Here is a 16,059-nt window from a genome sequence, read left to right as displayed (position 1 = left end):
TACAGACTAAAACCCTTAATATAAGCATATTCATCTGCAATCCATGCATATACATCTTGAGGAAAGGGATCAATACCTTGCTGAAGAAGAAGCCTGACTACATTTGTTGATTCATAATTTACAGCAAGCATGAGGGCTGGTCTAAAATAACAGAGATAACTTCACTCTTAGGAATTTAGTTATTTAAACAACTAATTTCGATATACTTTATCAGGTTAATATCTTGCCTGTCTGTTCAGAAGCAACCATTTACATGTTCAAGTGTTCATCTTTGTAAATTATCTCCAAGACTAAAATGAAGGGACAAAAGGGAGCTTCTTGTCCCACTTGGGTAATGTATTATAGAGTTGCTAATTTAAAGTCCTTTGATAAACAAGAAACTATGTGGAGGTCACTTATCTGAATAGGTAAAGATTTCAAAAAAGAATTCCCCATGTCTTCCTTAATCTGATACAGTGCACTTCAAAGCCATCTAGAGGTCAAGTAAGTATAAAAACTATCTGCAGGCTTAAAACGATAATATTTTAATGTGAATGCTAATAAAATAGGCATAATTATAGTTAACGATGCTGATAAGCATATGGCAGGCACTAAATTAAATGCTATGTATATAAAATATAATTTACGCACAACCACCCTTGAAGGATGTATTATTATCCTCCTTTTCATATCAGGAAACATATTTAGTGATGATACGTAATGCTCCCAAGGTCACAACACCTAGCAAGTAGGAAAGCTATGAATAAACCTAGTCTTGTGTGAATCTAAGGCACATCTCTTTCTTCTTTATCACCCACCTGTAACTTATCCTCATTAAAGGAAAAGTCTATTCAGTTAAAGCTACCTTTCATCTTTCTATGCATACCAATTAAAAGTAAAATAAAAAAATACATACTGGACATGAAAAAGGATAAAAACTGATGAGCCAATAGTATCCAGTAATAGTAATTAATCATCACTTAGAGACCATCTAACGACAACAGTATTCCTCAAAAAAAAAAAAAAAAAGGCAATTTAAAGCAAAGAGTGATCCAAAAGATAAAACAACTCCTATTTATGTTTAACATGCGTCTTTTTTTTTTTTTTTTTTTTTTAACATTTATTTGCTTTTGAGAGACAGAGCACAAGCAGGGGAGAGGCAGAGAGAGACAGGGATACACAGAATCCGAAGCAGCTCCAGGTTCTGAGCTGTCAGCACAGAGCCCGACGTGGGGCTCAAACCCACGAACCATGAGATCATGACCTCAGCCAAAGTCACAGACTTCACCAACTGAGCCACCCAGGCACCACAATATACATCTTTGAAGGAAAAATATATATGAAGTAGAAGTTCTTTTTTTTTAGTTTATTTATTACTTATTTTGAGAAAGAGAGAGAGTGCCCTCGAGAGTGTGGGCGAGGGGCAGAGAGAGAAAGAGAGAGATTGAGAATCCTAAGCAGGCTCTACACTGTCAGCACAGAGCCTGATGTGGGGTTCGAACCCACGAACCATAAGATGATCACCTGAGCCAAAGTCAGATGCATAACCAATTGAGCCACCCAGGCACCTCTATGAAGTAGAAGTTTATAAAATACCATAAAAAGATTAAGAAGTCCAATATTGTGTCATAAAGTAAACTAACAGCTGAGAGTCCACCCTTTATAAAATTAATATGAAATCCCTTTAGTTAACACAAAATCATGTGGAAAAAAAAAAACATTGCAGGGGCAACTGGGTTAAGCATCAGACTCTTGATCTCAGCTCGGGTCTTAATCTCAGAGTCATGAGTTCAGGCCCAGTGTTGGACTCCACGCCGAGCATGGAACCTAATTTAAAAATAAACACTGCAAATGACATTAGTCAACATTATCAAGGAATATGAATTCTGCTATACCCTGTTCTTCATGTTGCCCAGTCAGAATAATTGCTTTCTGTCTAACTGTTGATGTGTTGACATTTTTCACTATATAATTATAAATTAATCTTTTTCTTCTTAAGTTAATCTTCCTGACTTGAATAATTATTACCACTCTAGAACAATACTAAGGTTTAAAAGAAAACTACTGCACCTTTTTAATTTATCAACTGCATGTATATTTGCTGCCTTTTCTATTAAAAATTCCACTATTTGCTGTTTGTTTTCATTTACAGCAACTAGAAGTGGTGTGAAGTTATCCTGTAAAAGAGCAAAAACAATTTATAATTTACAAAATTACATATTTCCATACCGAATTTTAAAACTTACAAAAGATCCTCTAAACTTAAACATATAATACAAAAAGTAAATACAAAATGGCCTCTTCCTTCCCACCCCTGTGCTTTCACCTGCTGCTGCTTCTCTTTAAAATAGCCCTCCTCCACTGGGGCACCTAGGTGGCTCAGTTGGTTAAGTGACCAACTGCGGCTCAGGTCATGATCTCATGGTTTGTGAGTTTGATCCCTGCATTGTGCTCTATACTGACAGCGCACAGCCTGGAGCCTGTTCCAGATTCTGTCTCCCTCTCTTTCTCTCTGCCCTCCCTCCCTTGCTCGCACTCTGTCTCTCACTCTCTCTCAAAAAGAAACAAACATTTAAAAAAATGTTTTTAATAAAATAGCCCTCCTCCACCTTCTTCAACAGATTATATGCAGTCATGCCCCCCAAACTCACTTCAAACCCTGACTGGTTCCAAGATCTTTGTTTGTATCACAGTACTTATCATGGCATACTGTAGTTATTGTTCCTATTATTGTGCTGTAGTTATTGTTAGGCAAAATATAAATCAGAAATAAAAATATAATAGCTTAGCAATAAAAATTCGAATACTGGTTTATACAGATCATTTTTAGCATAATGAAAGCTACTACATTATTTGCATTTTTAGGGATCAATGCTGAGGAGAAAGATAATATTGTCTGCAATAGGCATAATCTATTCAACTATTACCATGATTAATCTAATATGCTTTGCAAATATTCCAATAGGAATACGATCATTTACAGTACACATAAGGAAAAAGTGTTTTTTTTGAAACCAACTTATGGGGCACCTGGGGGGTTCAGTCAGTTAAGAGTCCAACTTTGGTTCAGGTCATGATCTCATGATTTGTGAGTTCAAGCCCTGCACTGGGCTCTATGCTAACAGCTCAGCCTGGAGGATTCTGTCTGCTGGGATTCTGTCTGCCTTTCTCTCTGCCCCTCCCCCACTCATGCACGTGCTCTCTCTCCTTCATAAATAAATAAATAGAATACAAAAACAACTTTGAAAGTCTAACTTGGAAAATTCAATCCTATTCCTAAGACATTAACATAAAATACAAAATATATATTATAAATTAATTTTGATTGTCTTAAAATCCTTGAAATCTTTACCAAAATATACCATAAAAAAGGGGCACCTAGGTAGCTCAGTCAGTTAAGAATCTGACTCTTGATTTTGGCTCAGGTCATGGTCTCACAATTCAGGAGTTCAAACCCAGTGCCTCCTAGGGATTCTCTCTCTCTTTCTCTTAGTAAACTTTTAAAAAATTACCAAGGTTTCTTTGTGTCCAAAAAGAGATCTGATTAGTACAGTCATATATATATATATATATATATATATATATATATATATATATATATATATATATTTATTTATTTATATCATAAAACAGTAATTGCAAATGCAATGCTTATGGAGGCAAAGTAGGTGACTCGAGTAAGTGAAGAACCTGAGTAGGGACAGTAGCAAACTGGAGAGACACACGCCTCATATAAAAAGGGCAGCCACTGCAAAGCATACCAAACAGTAGTATGGGCTCAAAGTACCAGGTATGATACTATAAGAAAAGTCTGAAATCCAGATTTCTGCACGAGTGTCATATTTTTAAATGTTGACTCAATCTATGGAGGAAACTAAATACATCCTGGGGCCAAATTTAGTCAATAGCCCACTTGTATTTTGGTTGTGCATAAAGCAAATATTTGTACATAAAACTTCCCTAAAGTATCAGTATCACATTTTACCAAAAACTTAGACCCCAACATGTAATAAAAATTGCTATTAAGACTCTTAAGAGGGGCACCTGGGTGGCTCATCTGATGCTTGACTTCAGCTCAGGTCATGATCCCAGGGTTGTGAGACTGAGTCCCACATTGGCCTTGGCACTTAGGGTGGACCCCGCTTAAGATTCTCTCTCTCCCCCTCTGCCCCTCTCCCCCATTCACACTCTCTCTAAAATAATTATAACAAAAAGGCTTGTAACACCCATCTTAAGAACTTTTCCAATGCTTATTAAAACTGAAATCTATTTGTGTTTAATTCTCCCAGATTATTAATAAAGTAGACGAATTAGTTCACAAGAATGCTGAAACTAAATTATTAAAACAATTCCCAACTGTACTGTCACTAACTACATTTCGATGTTTAAAACTATCATTTTGATTATGCCAGGGCAATATGAATTTAACAGACATCATAAGATAGGCTGTCACATAGCTTCAACGAATAAAGAAGATTCAAGATTTTCTCCTATTGCAATCAGGAAAACTCTGCTTGTAATAACCATTTGGTAACATAATGAACAGGTAACAAAAGATATAAAATCCTTAAAGGGTCAGACTCTACTTATTAAAAAACTACCCATAACACTATGGGTGCCAGTGAATAACTGTTGGTTGGATGAAAAATTATTCCTTAAGCCAACAGCTATAGCCAATAATATTCACTTTAACTTCTCACAGAGGTAGAGAAAGATGAAAAGCTAATGCTTTTGGAGAGAGCTGAAGGAAGTAGCATGTATCAAACTGCAGGTCTTCCAGAGATTTCTTAGGTTTTGACATCTGTCAATTTATATACTATACTTCTCCATTCAGTAGTTCTTTTGGGTTTTTTTAATTAAATTATTTATTTTGAGGAAGAGAGAGAGCATGAGCAACTGGGGGAGGGGCAGGGAAAGAGAGAACCTCATGCATCTCTGCACCATCAGTGCAGGGCCCAATGCCCTGCAACCATGAACCATGAGATCCCATGAACTCATGGGGGATCCCATGATCCCATGAACCATGAGATCACAACCTGAGTGGAAGTCGGACACTTAACCAACTGAACCACCCAGGTACCCCTCCATTCAGTAGTTTTTTTTCTTTTTTAAATGTCCACTTATTTTTGAGAGAGAAAGAGACAGAGCACGAGCAGGGGAGGGGCAGAAAGAGAGGGAGACACAGAATCTGAAGCAGGCTCCAGGCTCTGTCTAAGCTGTCAGCACAGAGTCCAACATGGGGCTCAAATTTGTGAACCGTGATATGATGACATGAGCCAAGTCAGATGCTTAACTGACTGAGCCACCCACACGCCCCAATAGTTCTTAACCAAGAGTTGTAGCACAATCTCAAAAAAAAAAATTTCTAAATATCCATGTCTATGTATACATGTTACTAGATTTATTCAAAATGTTCAAGAGGAGAGTTTAGCCTTGTAACAAAATTTTTAACTTCCCCAGGGGACTGGGATTCACCACCACAATTCTAGCTGAGAGCTGGTGCAGCAGACAATTACATCAGTCTCATCTATGTGGCCAACTCCCTCTATCATTTGAAGATTTAGCCAAAAGAGTGACTTATCAAAACTGCATTTAATTTCCCTGAGCAGAGGTAGAACAGGGACTAAATGTAAAGTCAAAACGCAACTTGATTTCATTACTTATAAACTTCTTACTTCCCATCAAGATATTCTAGATTTCACAGCAGAGTTTAGACTCTTATCTAAGTGGCTGTTTCTGCCAGAATAGGATTATATGACAGTTAATTATTTGTTCTTTCCTCTCCTTGCCCACTTCATCAACCACTGCCAATCTGATTTCCTCTGAGTCCTCTTACACTTGGTCTCTAGGCAGGTTTATAACTCACTCTTATCCTAAGTAACAATTATTACCCCCAAAAATTGAAGACTCCTTGCCTAAACATATAAACTGGAGGGAAAAAAAACAAAAACAATAAAACAAACAGTCTCTTCTTGTTATTTTCTCTCACTTGCCAAATTTCCAAATTGGCCCACATATTTCTGACTGCTCCCTCCTTTTCCCTTTTTCCTCTTAAGCCTTGGCCAATAAAAGATAAATCCCATTTTTATAAGTCACTTTTTTATCAAATAGGAACTTGTCAACAGCAGCAATATTTCTTATTGTAAAATGCATGTTTGAGTTTTAACACAAAGCCTAGGGCAAATTTTGCTTTCCTATGTTATTTTTCAGTAATTAAAAAAAACAAAATTGGATGGGAAAAATATTTGAAAACAAAGTTTTACCTTAAATACATGTTTTCATAAATATTTGCCATAAATACATAAAACAAAGCTGTATTCTCTATTGCTTCTTTAGAAGTATCCTTATTTAAAGTGAAATCTTAGGGTGCCTAGGTGGCTCAGTTGGTAGAGTATCCAACTTCAGCTCAGATCTTGATCTCATGGGTCATGAGTTCAAGCCCTGCGATGGGCTCTGTGCAGAGAGCTGGGAGCCTGGAGCCTGCTTCAGATTCTGTATCTCCCTCTCTCTCTCTGCCCCTCCCCCCCTCATGCTCTGTCTCTGTCTGTCTCTCTCTTTCTCAAAAATAAATAAAAAATAATAATAAGAAAGAAAGAAAGAAAGAAAGAAAGAAAGAAAGAAAGAGAAATCTTAGATAATTATTTCCAAATATTTTCATTCAGAATATAGTTCAGAATACTTGAACTTCCAAATACGTAAAACTGACCCTACCCGTGTCAACCAAGGGTGTTCCTTTAGAGGCTTCAGCAGTGAAAGGCAATGCATGTCAAAGAAAAGGCAAGTGGGCCAGCAAGCGTGGCCATCATCTACTCCCCATGTACAGCTACGACCCTGCTGAGGAGCTACACAAGGTTGAGCAGGAGCTATTCTCTGAAGTGGGAGACCCCAACATGGTACATGGCTGGCAGAGTGGCTACCAACAAAAGTAGATGCCTTTGCTGGATGTCTAGACATGACCTGACCCCAATGCCCTCATCTTCAGAGCACCGGGGCCTGCAGTGCCCAGCACCTACAACCTGCTGCTTTCTCCTCCCACTTGCACACATCCAAGCTCTCCCTGCTGGGTCTGGTCTCCATTCCTCCTCCCACCTATCCCCAGCAGCACCCCTTGCCTAAGCCCCTGCATAGCACCCAGCCTCCATCATCACCTCACTCCCCTCTAGACCTTTAGTCCTTTATGGGCTCTGAGACTACCATCCACTTGTAGGCACTAATGGAAAGATTTTCTTTCTGGGGTGGAAGGGTGGCTGAGAGATACAACTTTGCCCTTTCTGTGGGCACTACCTTTTTCTTGCCCTCCCTGACTTGGCATTGGAGTTATTTCCATGATGACAGGGCCTGATGTATAGAATTCAGTGTGTGTGTGTATGAAATAAAACATTTTGTGGCTAAAATATTCATGTATATATATAAAATTTCAAATATTGTATAAATTAGATCTTTACCTTATTTATTGCTTCAGTATTCGCATTGTACAGCAGCAGCTTCTCTATTATGGATATATTATCACCAAAGGCAGCATAGTGGAGAGCAGTGTTGCCACTCACATCCCTAATATTTGGATCGGCACCATTTTCCAACAGTATGTTTACACATTTCTCTTCCTGGCACTGTACGGCCTGTCAGTGATATGCCAAGAAACAGAGTGTAAGTTCTGGGAATTTAAAGTAAGCATGCCACAGGTTTCACCAATTAGTTTTGTTTCAATGCAATAACTTCACTTTCGTTCTAAGTAATGACATCAAATCCATCTCAGGCAGACATAGCTGCTACTACATACCTTCATGAGAGCTGTCCTGTTTTCATTATCACAGAGGTTAAGATGGCATTTCCTCTCTATTAGGAGGGTCACCACTTCTGGATGGCCATTGGCACAGGCCAAATGGAGAGCAGTCCTAAAAAAGTGAGAGGACTTTTTAGGAAATGATAGTGCACTCTCTCAAAACATGCAATTAATTCAGGAAATTGTAAACATTAAGTAGCATGTTATTCCTATGCCTCCAAAACAAAGATTCAGTTTTCCTCTGGAGAAAGTACAATATTTAGTAGTGATTACTCATTACACTAATAAAAGAGCAGCCTGTTTGGAGAGAGCATGACCTCGGGATTCAGCTCCACTTGGGTTTGCATCCTTAGTTTAACTCTGTCACACACTAGTTATTGCTTAGACTTATCCTCAACGTCTTCAACAAAAGGGGATAAAAATTGTAGTTGTCTCGGGTCACCTGGCTAGCTCAGTCTGAAGAGCATGTAACTCTTGATCTCAGGGTCATGAGTCTGAAGCCCCACAGTAGGTGTAGAGATTACTAAAAAAATGATAGTAATAAAATAAAATGAAATAAAATAAATAGTAGTTATCTCACAAGACCTCGTTGTGATGCTTAAATGAGGATCTATGCAAGTATTTAGAACACTTCCTAGTACAAATAACATCTCAATAATTGTTGGATAATATGATTATAATTTTTACTATTACTACTGCTTTACATAGACAACACTTCAATTAGGTACCTTAATACAATTCTACCTACTTTGCAGACATGTTTTAAGGATTAGCAAGAATACTGTGTTTCAATAATTATAAGATGCTCATTTTGTCACATTTGGTATCTCTGACATTGGAATGCAATTTATGACTCAAAATGTCTTACAACTACAACTGACAAGACTTTAAAAAAATTTTTTATTGGGGGCGCCTGGGTGGCTCAGTCGGTTAAGCATCGACTTCAGCTCAGGTCATGATCTCACAGTTCGTGAGTTTGAGCCCCACGTTGGGCTCTGTGCTGACAGTTCAGAGACTGGAGCCTGTTTCAGATTCTGTGTCTCCCTCTCTCTCTGACCCTATCCCATTCATGCTCTGTCTCTCTCTGTCTCAAAAATAAATAAACATTAAAAAAAAATTTTTTTTATTGGTACATAAAATAGTGGCACATCGTAGAATCTTGGTGCCTTCCATTATGTGAAATGATGGTATATACAATAGGTCTATTGCAGTTCTAGTCATATGATTGGCATTTAAATAAATTTTAGTTCTTAAAAGCATTATAGGAAAAGAGGACTAAATTAACAAAAGAAAAACATTTTTAAGTACTTCTTACTTTTCTTCTCAAGAAAGTTTAAGCCAAAGGAAACTCAGGATTCCAATGACCAGGAACAAGGAACAGCTCATTTTATTAAATATTGAGGTCTATAGATTTATGAAAATCAAGTATTTCCAATGATCAATATTAGTATTTAATACTATCATAAATTTCAAAAGGGCAGGTAAAGGTTATCTTTTACAATTTCCTATCTTCAGAAACATTGAAAGGAAGGAGGAAAACTTCAGTTGAGATCCTAATACGTGAATTTAAAATTTCTCATCTTAGGGATGCCATGCCGGCTCAGTCAGTAGAGCATACGACCTTGATCTCAGAGTTGTAAATTTGAACCCCACGATGGGTATAGAGATTACTTTACTTAAAAATAAAAACTGGTGCAGAGCCTGCTTTAGATGCTCTGTCTCTCCTCTCCCCTTCCCCCTCCCCCTGCTCATGCTCTCACCCTCAACAATAAATAACACTTAAAAAAATAAACAAGATAAAATCTGGGGCACCTGGGTGGCTCAGTCTGTTAAGGGTGCAACTCTTGATTTGGGCTCAAGTCACGATCTCATGTTCATTGGATCAAGCCCTGTGCTGAGACTCCTTGAAAAGTCTATTTGAAAAGTTCCTGCTTTCAGCACGGGGCCTGCTTGGGATTCTCTCTCTGTCCCTCCATCCCCCCACCTCCCACCCACCCCTCTCAAAAAATAAATAAATAAACTTAAAAAAATAAAATCTTTAGAAAACAAATAAATAAAATGTCTCATCTGGCTCATACTGTGCAAAATGAAGTCTTTGAGAACGAAAGGATCTTGAGAATATGTCTGCTATATAATATACATGCAGGTTCTAGTTGATAAATAAATGGATGGAAAGTGGATAAATACAGTTGGAGAGTTCAGTATTTTTAAAGAAAAGGTATATAAAGTAAAACAATACTTCTGAAACAGCAATAATCATTTATATTTGCTATTTATTTTTTCATAAGCACAAAACTAATATATTTTGTTTTCATGATTAATATAAATCATTTACCTATTATATGTAATAAAGCTACATATAACAGAAAATATATGTATATGTTTAATATATGCATAATAAAATCTACAAATGCAAATAAAAATATTCCCTTTACTTCTGAAGAGGCCAAAAGTTGTCAGAATATACCAATCCTCAAAAAAATTTTAATTAACTTGGTTTTCTTAATTTACATCCAAAAATATTTTTTAACACAAAGTGAGAAATTATTTTCATGTATATAAGATTCATATTCTTGCTTTTCTCCAGGATTTCTTCAACGATAATAAACCTTTTTTATTGATAATAAACTTTTAATAGGACTTTTATACACCTTTTCCTGTAGAAAGCACAGATTTTCTTTAAAGGAAAAGAAAAATGCATGTAAATTCAAAGGCTCAGAAATAACAAATTTAATCATATTTTGTGCATTTTTGGGCTTAACATAAAACCAAAGTCTGCTTGTGTGTACATATGATCAAACTGATTTTTGTTCTCACTTAATGATCAACTAAAGCACAGCTCTGCATCTCTGTGCATATTACCTACGCCACCTTCAATGATCACATATCCATCTTATGGATATAATGCCATACTTATAAAAGCCATTATATGAGTTCTTAATACACTGCTATTTTAAATAGTGCTGAGAAAAGCAAAATGTATGTCATTTATCTCTAGTAATTTCCTAAAGATATTTTAGTAGAAATAAAATTGATGGGTAAAAGGAATACATATTTTTTAAATGTGGTACTTACACCAAATTGTCTATTGGAAAGTCGAAAACAACTTAAACTTTAAGCGGCAGTATAAGCACCATCACTCTATTTTCACAAAGGTTGTAGATGGAAAACTGTATTTCATTCCCTTTTTAACTTAAATTTCTTTTTTACCAGGGACACTATATTTCCCTATGTCCACTGGTCTCATGTCGATATGCAAAGAAGTACTTTATGCAATTTCAAATTACAGATTTTTTTTTGTTTTGATTTCAAAGACTTCCCTGTAAAACGAAGATGTATTTTTTTGTCTGATACAAATATGTTGTAAATATTTGCAAGTGCATGGTCTTTTATTTTAATAATATTATTTTCTGATAGAGGCTTTTAGTTTTTTATGTTGCTAAATCAATCTCCAGAATTCTTGATTTTTAAAAAAAAATTTTTTTATATTTATTTATTTTGGGGAGACAGAAAGACAGTGTGCAAGCAAGGGAGGGGCAGAGAGAGAGGGAGACACAGAATCTGAGCTGTCAGCACAGAGCCTGAAGCGGGGCTCAAACCCACGAAGCACGGGATCATGACCTGGGCCAAAGTCGGACTGCTTAACCAGCCACCCAGGGGCCCCCAATTTCTTTTTTTTTTTTTTTTTCTGAGAGAGAGAGAGAGAGAGAGAGAGAGAGAGAGAGAAAGGGAGAGAGAGAGAGGCGCGAGACAGAATCCCAAGCATGCTCCACATTGACAGCAGGGAGCCCCTCGCAGGGCTTGAACCCACGAACCCCTGAGATTATGACCTGAGTCGAAATCAAGAGTCTGACTGAGCCACCCAGGCACCCCCAAAACTCTTGCTTTTCAAGTCATTCTTAGGATGGGTAAATAGGCATTTGTGGGGGCTTTTTCTGTTACTTTTCTTATTTTGCATATTAAAATGTTTTAATTTATATCCCACCTGGAACTTATTTTAGGGAGATAAAATTCTAACAAGTTTTCTCCAAATCAGCGGTTTCTCCACTATTTACGAATAATTCACCTTTTCCTACTAATATGAAATGTCACCAGCATCAAATTTTAAAGTCTTACGTATATTTGAACGTTTGTCATTTTCTACTCTGGACCACTCCTTTATCTGTCTTTTCAGCTGTTCGTAAATGCATAATTTGTGGAAATTTCAGGTACATTTTGATATCTGGAAGGGCAAATCTACCTCCTATATAAAAAAATAAGTTCTTATTTTAATTCCAGTTCGTTAACATACAGTGTTATATCAGTTTCAGATGTACAAGACAGTGAGTCCAAAAATTTCCTTAATGACATCACAAGAAGAGCATGTGTAACTCAACATTCTTAAAACCATGATGCTTTCATCTGCTTTACCTAAAACTGACAAATACAGGAAGAGTACACATTTTGAGAAAAAGGAGTCCTCCTATTCCGAGCCATCTTCCACTTCAAAATGTCCTTCCAAGGTCCCTCAGTAAATAGCACACAGACATAAACTGGATACTGGATTTTTAGCCCAAGAATCCTGGATTTTTAGCCCAGAAGTTGATTACAGGAATTATTTCTCCCATTATGCACTTTTCTATAACATTATGGAATGAAAATGAGTCCATTAAAAACAACACGTTATCAACACTTAATTTCGTGTGTATTACTATTGAAATTTGGGTAAATCACGTCAAACTTGAGAGTAAAATGCTCTTCGGGAATCACGACTACGTGCCAAGGCAGCTGAAGATTTTGTTTTTGCCGCTCACACTGTCCGCCTGGGCGCTAGACCACGTAGGGTTCCCACCACCGAGGGGCAGCGGGACCTCAGGAGGGAAGAAAACCCAGCTCCCCCAGGGCTCCGATGCACAGGTAGAGCTAGACCAGGTGTGCGCTTCTCCCAGGTCCTTCCCGCCTCCTCCCTGCCAGCCTCCAAGTCCCTATTACCTGTTCATCTTGTCTCTATCATCCACGCCATTTTTCCCCAAGAACAGAATCTGCTGCACTTTCGCTACGTTGCCCACGCAGGCAGCCTTGTGGATCTTTCCGAGATCTCTGTCTCGGACGTGGTAACCCATCAGGAAGTTGTCAATCCTATTATTCTTCTGCCCAACAGAAGCGGAGCCCAAGGGCGACACGCCCTTCTTACTCCCGAACCCAAATATCCTCTTCATTGCTAAGCCTACGGGCTCCACAGAGACTTCACCTCGCCCTCAGCTTTTCACTACTTCCTGAGCCCAACACTAGCGCTACAGATAGGCCAAACACTCCTGGCCACAACACCCCAGCAGTGACGCTCCGCGGCTGTGTAGCTCTCACCTCACGGTAACCTTCGGGAAGCAATGCCGCTTAAAACAAGTGCGCTTGCGCACTTCGGAATAGGGAATCACTGCGCGTGCGCACAGAGAGCTAGCGGTCAAGGGTACCCAAAGCGCATGTGCGAGGCCCCAACCTCTCAAATCTCAGTGATTACTTGACAGCAGGGCTGGGTGTCTTCAGGTGGGAGTTAGCTGAGCGTTTCTGGGCATTTGCAAAAGTTAGGATCGCGGTGTGGAAAAGCAGCCCGTGTATACGACTGAGGCTAGAGTGACGCTGAACTTCAGGATGCTGACTGAGGACGTCGTCCCCCAGAAAACTTCCCTTCAAAAAGCTCTCTAAATCTCTTTATCCCTCAGTTTATTCTTCTTCCGTATCCCTCTGGACCCTAGCCGGTCTCCATAGAATTTAGCAGATGCAGCACCAGCAAACGTTTTCTTAGAGACTCTGACAGCTAGTGACATTAAGTGCAAGTTGATGAGGCGGGGGGAAACAACGTACTCTCCAGATGAAATGAAACCGCATTTCTGCACGCCTCTGAATCCTCCCCTTGGGCCCAACCTTACGTTTACATTTTCTTTTATTTGTTGGTGTTAGTCCCCAATTAAATCTTTAATGAATCCAAGATTTATTTGGGAGCATGGTGTAACATTTAGGAAATTTTTTTTTAATGTTTATTTGCTTGTCCTAAATAAGACATCTTTTCTCACCTAGTTTAAAATGCCACTTGATCGTAGATTAAATTTTCAGGTATTTTTTTTTTTCTTCCTGTTCCTGGGTTTTACGTTGTGTTCCATTGACTAGTCTGCTTCTTGCATCAGTACACTACTATTTTAACTTCTGACAACAGCTAATATGAAACCAGCTACCCTAAACTCACCAGATTCCTATTACATTTGTTAATGATTTCAAGAATTAACCAAAGTAGGAGCCCCTGGCTGGCTCAGTAGAGCATGCAACTCTTGATCTTGGAGTTGTGAGCCCAAGCCCCACATTGGTCATAGACCTTGCTTAAAAAAAAAACAAGTATTAACCAAAATAAAAATTAACAGAAACCACTGTTTTGTTACAGAAACTACTGTGGTTTTGTGCATTTGCACAAAACGCATGAGCAAAATTTGAAAATGTGGTGTCCATATTTTATAGCAAGACAAATGCATAGATATTAATTTAAGTACTTCTTCAGAGGACGCTGAATGTCATTTTGTGTTTGTTGGTGGAATGATTTGACAAAAAGTTGGTTGTAATTAGCAACTCAGAAAGCAAGTGTCTGCATCTTCAGCAGAATTTGCCGCTGGAATGACCTACAGAGCTCTGGAGAGTTCTAGAGTCCCTGCCGAGAAGGTGGATAACAAGAGTGTATCTTCATTGGTGAAAGACCAGTGAAAGAGAAGTCATGAAAGTCTTTTCCTTTTGTGTTTTTTTTTTTTTATTTCTGGGTTGTTGTTTTTTTTTAAGTTTAGTTTTGAGAGAGAGAGACGGGGTGTGTGTGTGTGTGTGTGTGTGCACACGTGCACATGTGCGTGTGAGCAGGAGACGTACAGAGGGAGAGAGAGAATCCCAGGCAGTCTCTCGGCTGTCAATGCAGAACCCAATGCAGGGCCCAACTCATGAACTGTGAGATCACGACCTGAGCTGAAATCGAAAGTCAGACGCTCAACTAACTGAACCACCCAAGCACCCGTTATCTCCTTTTAAGAGTTAGCAAGAGCAGGGCACCTGGGTGGCTCAGTTGGTTGAGTGTCTGACTTCAGCTCAGGTCACGATCTCATGGTTTGAGAGTTCAAACCCCGAGTCGGGCTCCGTGCTGTCAGCTCGGAGCCTGGAGCCTGTTTCGGATTCTGTGTCTCCTTCTCTCTCTGCCCCTCCCCTTTTTGTGCTCTGTCTCTCAAAAATGAATAAATGTAAAAGAAAAAAGAATAAAAAGAATTACCAAGAGCATCTTTTCATGTGTCTGTTGGCCTGTTGGCCTGGAAGACATCTGGATGTCTTCTTTGGAAAGGTGTCTATTCATGTCTTCTCATTTCTTCACTGGATTATTTGTTTTTCAGGTGTTGAGTTTGGTAAGTTCTTTATACATTCTGGATACTAACCCTTTATCTGATAGTCATTTGAAAATATCTTCTCCCATTCTGTTAGTTGCCTTTTAGTTTTGTTGATTGTTTCCTTTGCAGTGCAGAAGTTTTTATCTTGATAATAAGGTCCCAATAGTTCATTTTTGCATTATTTCCCTCGCCTTCGGAGACCTGTCAAGCAAGAAATTTCTGTGGCTGAAGTCAAAGAAGTTGTTGCCTGTTTTCTCCTCTAGGATTTTCATGGTTTCCTATCTCACATTTAAGTTTTCCCACTGCTATGTCCCACTCTTGTCAGTCTTGAAGATGCACTATGAGGGGCCCCTGGATGGCTCAGTTGGTTGAGCATCCAACCCTTAATTTCAGTTCAGGTCATGATCTCATGTTTCATGAGATTGAGCCCCACATCAGGCTTTGTATTGTCAGGGCAGAGCCTCCTTGGGATTCTCTGGGTCTCTCTGCCCCTCCCCCACTCATGCACTCTCTGTGTCTCTCTCAGAATAAATAAATAAACTTTAAACAAAAAAACAAAAAGAAAGAAAGAAAGAAAGAAAGAAAGAAAGAAAGAAAGAGCGAATTACCAAGAAATTCATCAAATGCTTTTCCACAGCTGCTTCACTCAATCTTTTGGATGTGTCTTCCCTTGCATTCCACTGTATCTATGGAGGAAAACAAACTATATTGTAATTAAACCATGATTACAATATGAGGGCTTAAGTGTATTGAGGCTGATCTGCCAGTGTCACTGCAGATCCCTGACCAGGGAGAACCACATCAAGGGGGCCATAAAGTTAAATCAGAAACATGTATTGAGAACCTTCTTTATTCTAACATTGTGAGAGAAAATCAATAAAGAAATAACAAACATGGCATTCCTATGTTCAG

The 16,059-nt window shown here is 38.5% G+C and overlaps 1 protein-coding gene across 14 annotated transcripts in view; it reads right to left on the bottom strand.

Moving 5' to 3' along the window:
• Nucleotides 1–13,121, bottom strand: part of LOC102960429 (ankyrin repeat domain-containing protein 26) — a 136,212-nt gene extending 123,091 nt beyond the window's left edge. For 12 of the 14 annotated variants that reach the window (XR_006219702.1, XR_006219701.1, XR_006219703.1 and 9 more), the window contains exons 1-4: nucleotides 12,734–13,121; nucleotides 7,760–7,874; nucleotides 7,425–7,598; nucleotides 2,050–2,156 (exon numbers count right to left, since the gene is read on the bottom strand). Coding sequence is in view for 8 of the 14 variants with exons in the window: in XM_042991280.1 (XP_042847214.1) it covers nucleotides 2,050–2,156; nucleotides 7,425–7,598; nucleotides 7,760–7,874; nucleotides 12,734–12,960 (623 nt within the window). In the remaining 6 variants the exon portion in view is untranslated. Of the gene's footprint in view, nucleotides 1–2,049; nucleotides 2,157–7,424; nucleotides 7,599–7,759; nucleotides 7,875–12,733 lie in introns of those variants that run through there. The other 2 variants (XM_042991285.1, XM_042991286.1) reach the window with 1 other exon arrangement.
• Nucleotides 13,122–16,059: the final 2,938 nt, after the last annotated feature.

Source organism: Panthera tigris, chromosome B4, assembly GCF_018350195.1.
Source record: "Panthera tigris isolate Pti1 chromosome B4, P.tigris_Pti1_mat1.1, whole genome shotgun sequence".
In the NCBI taxonomy this organism is placed as follows: domain Eukaryota; kingdom Metazoa; phylum Chordata; class Mammalia; order Carnivora; family Felidae; genus Panthera; species Panthera tigris.
The sequence above is the reverse complement of the archived record's forward strand: the minus strand, read 5'-3'. Positions and strand labels throughout refer to the sequence as shown.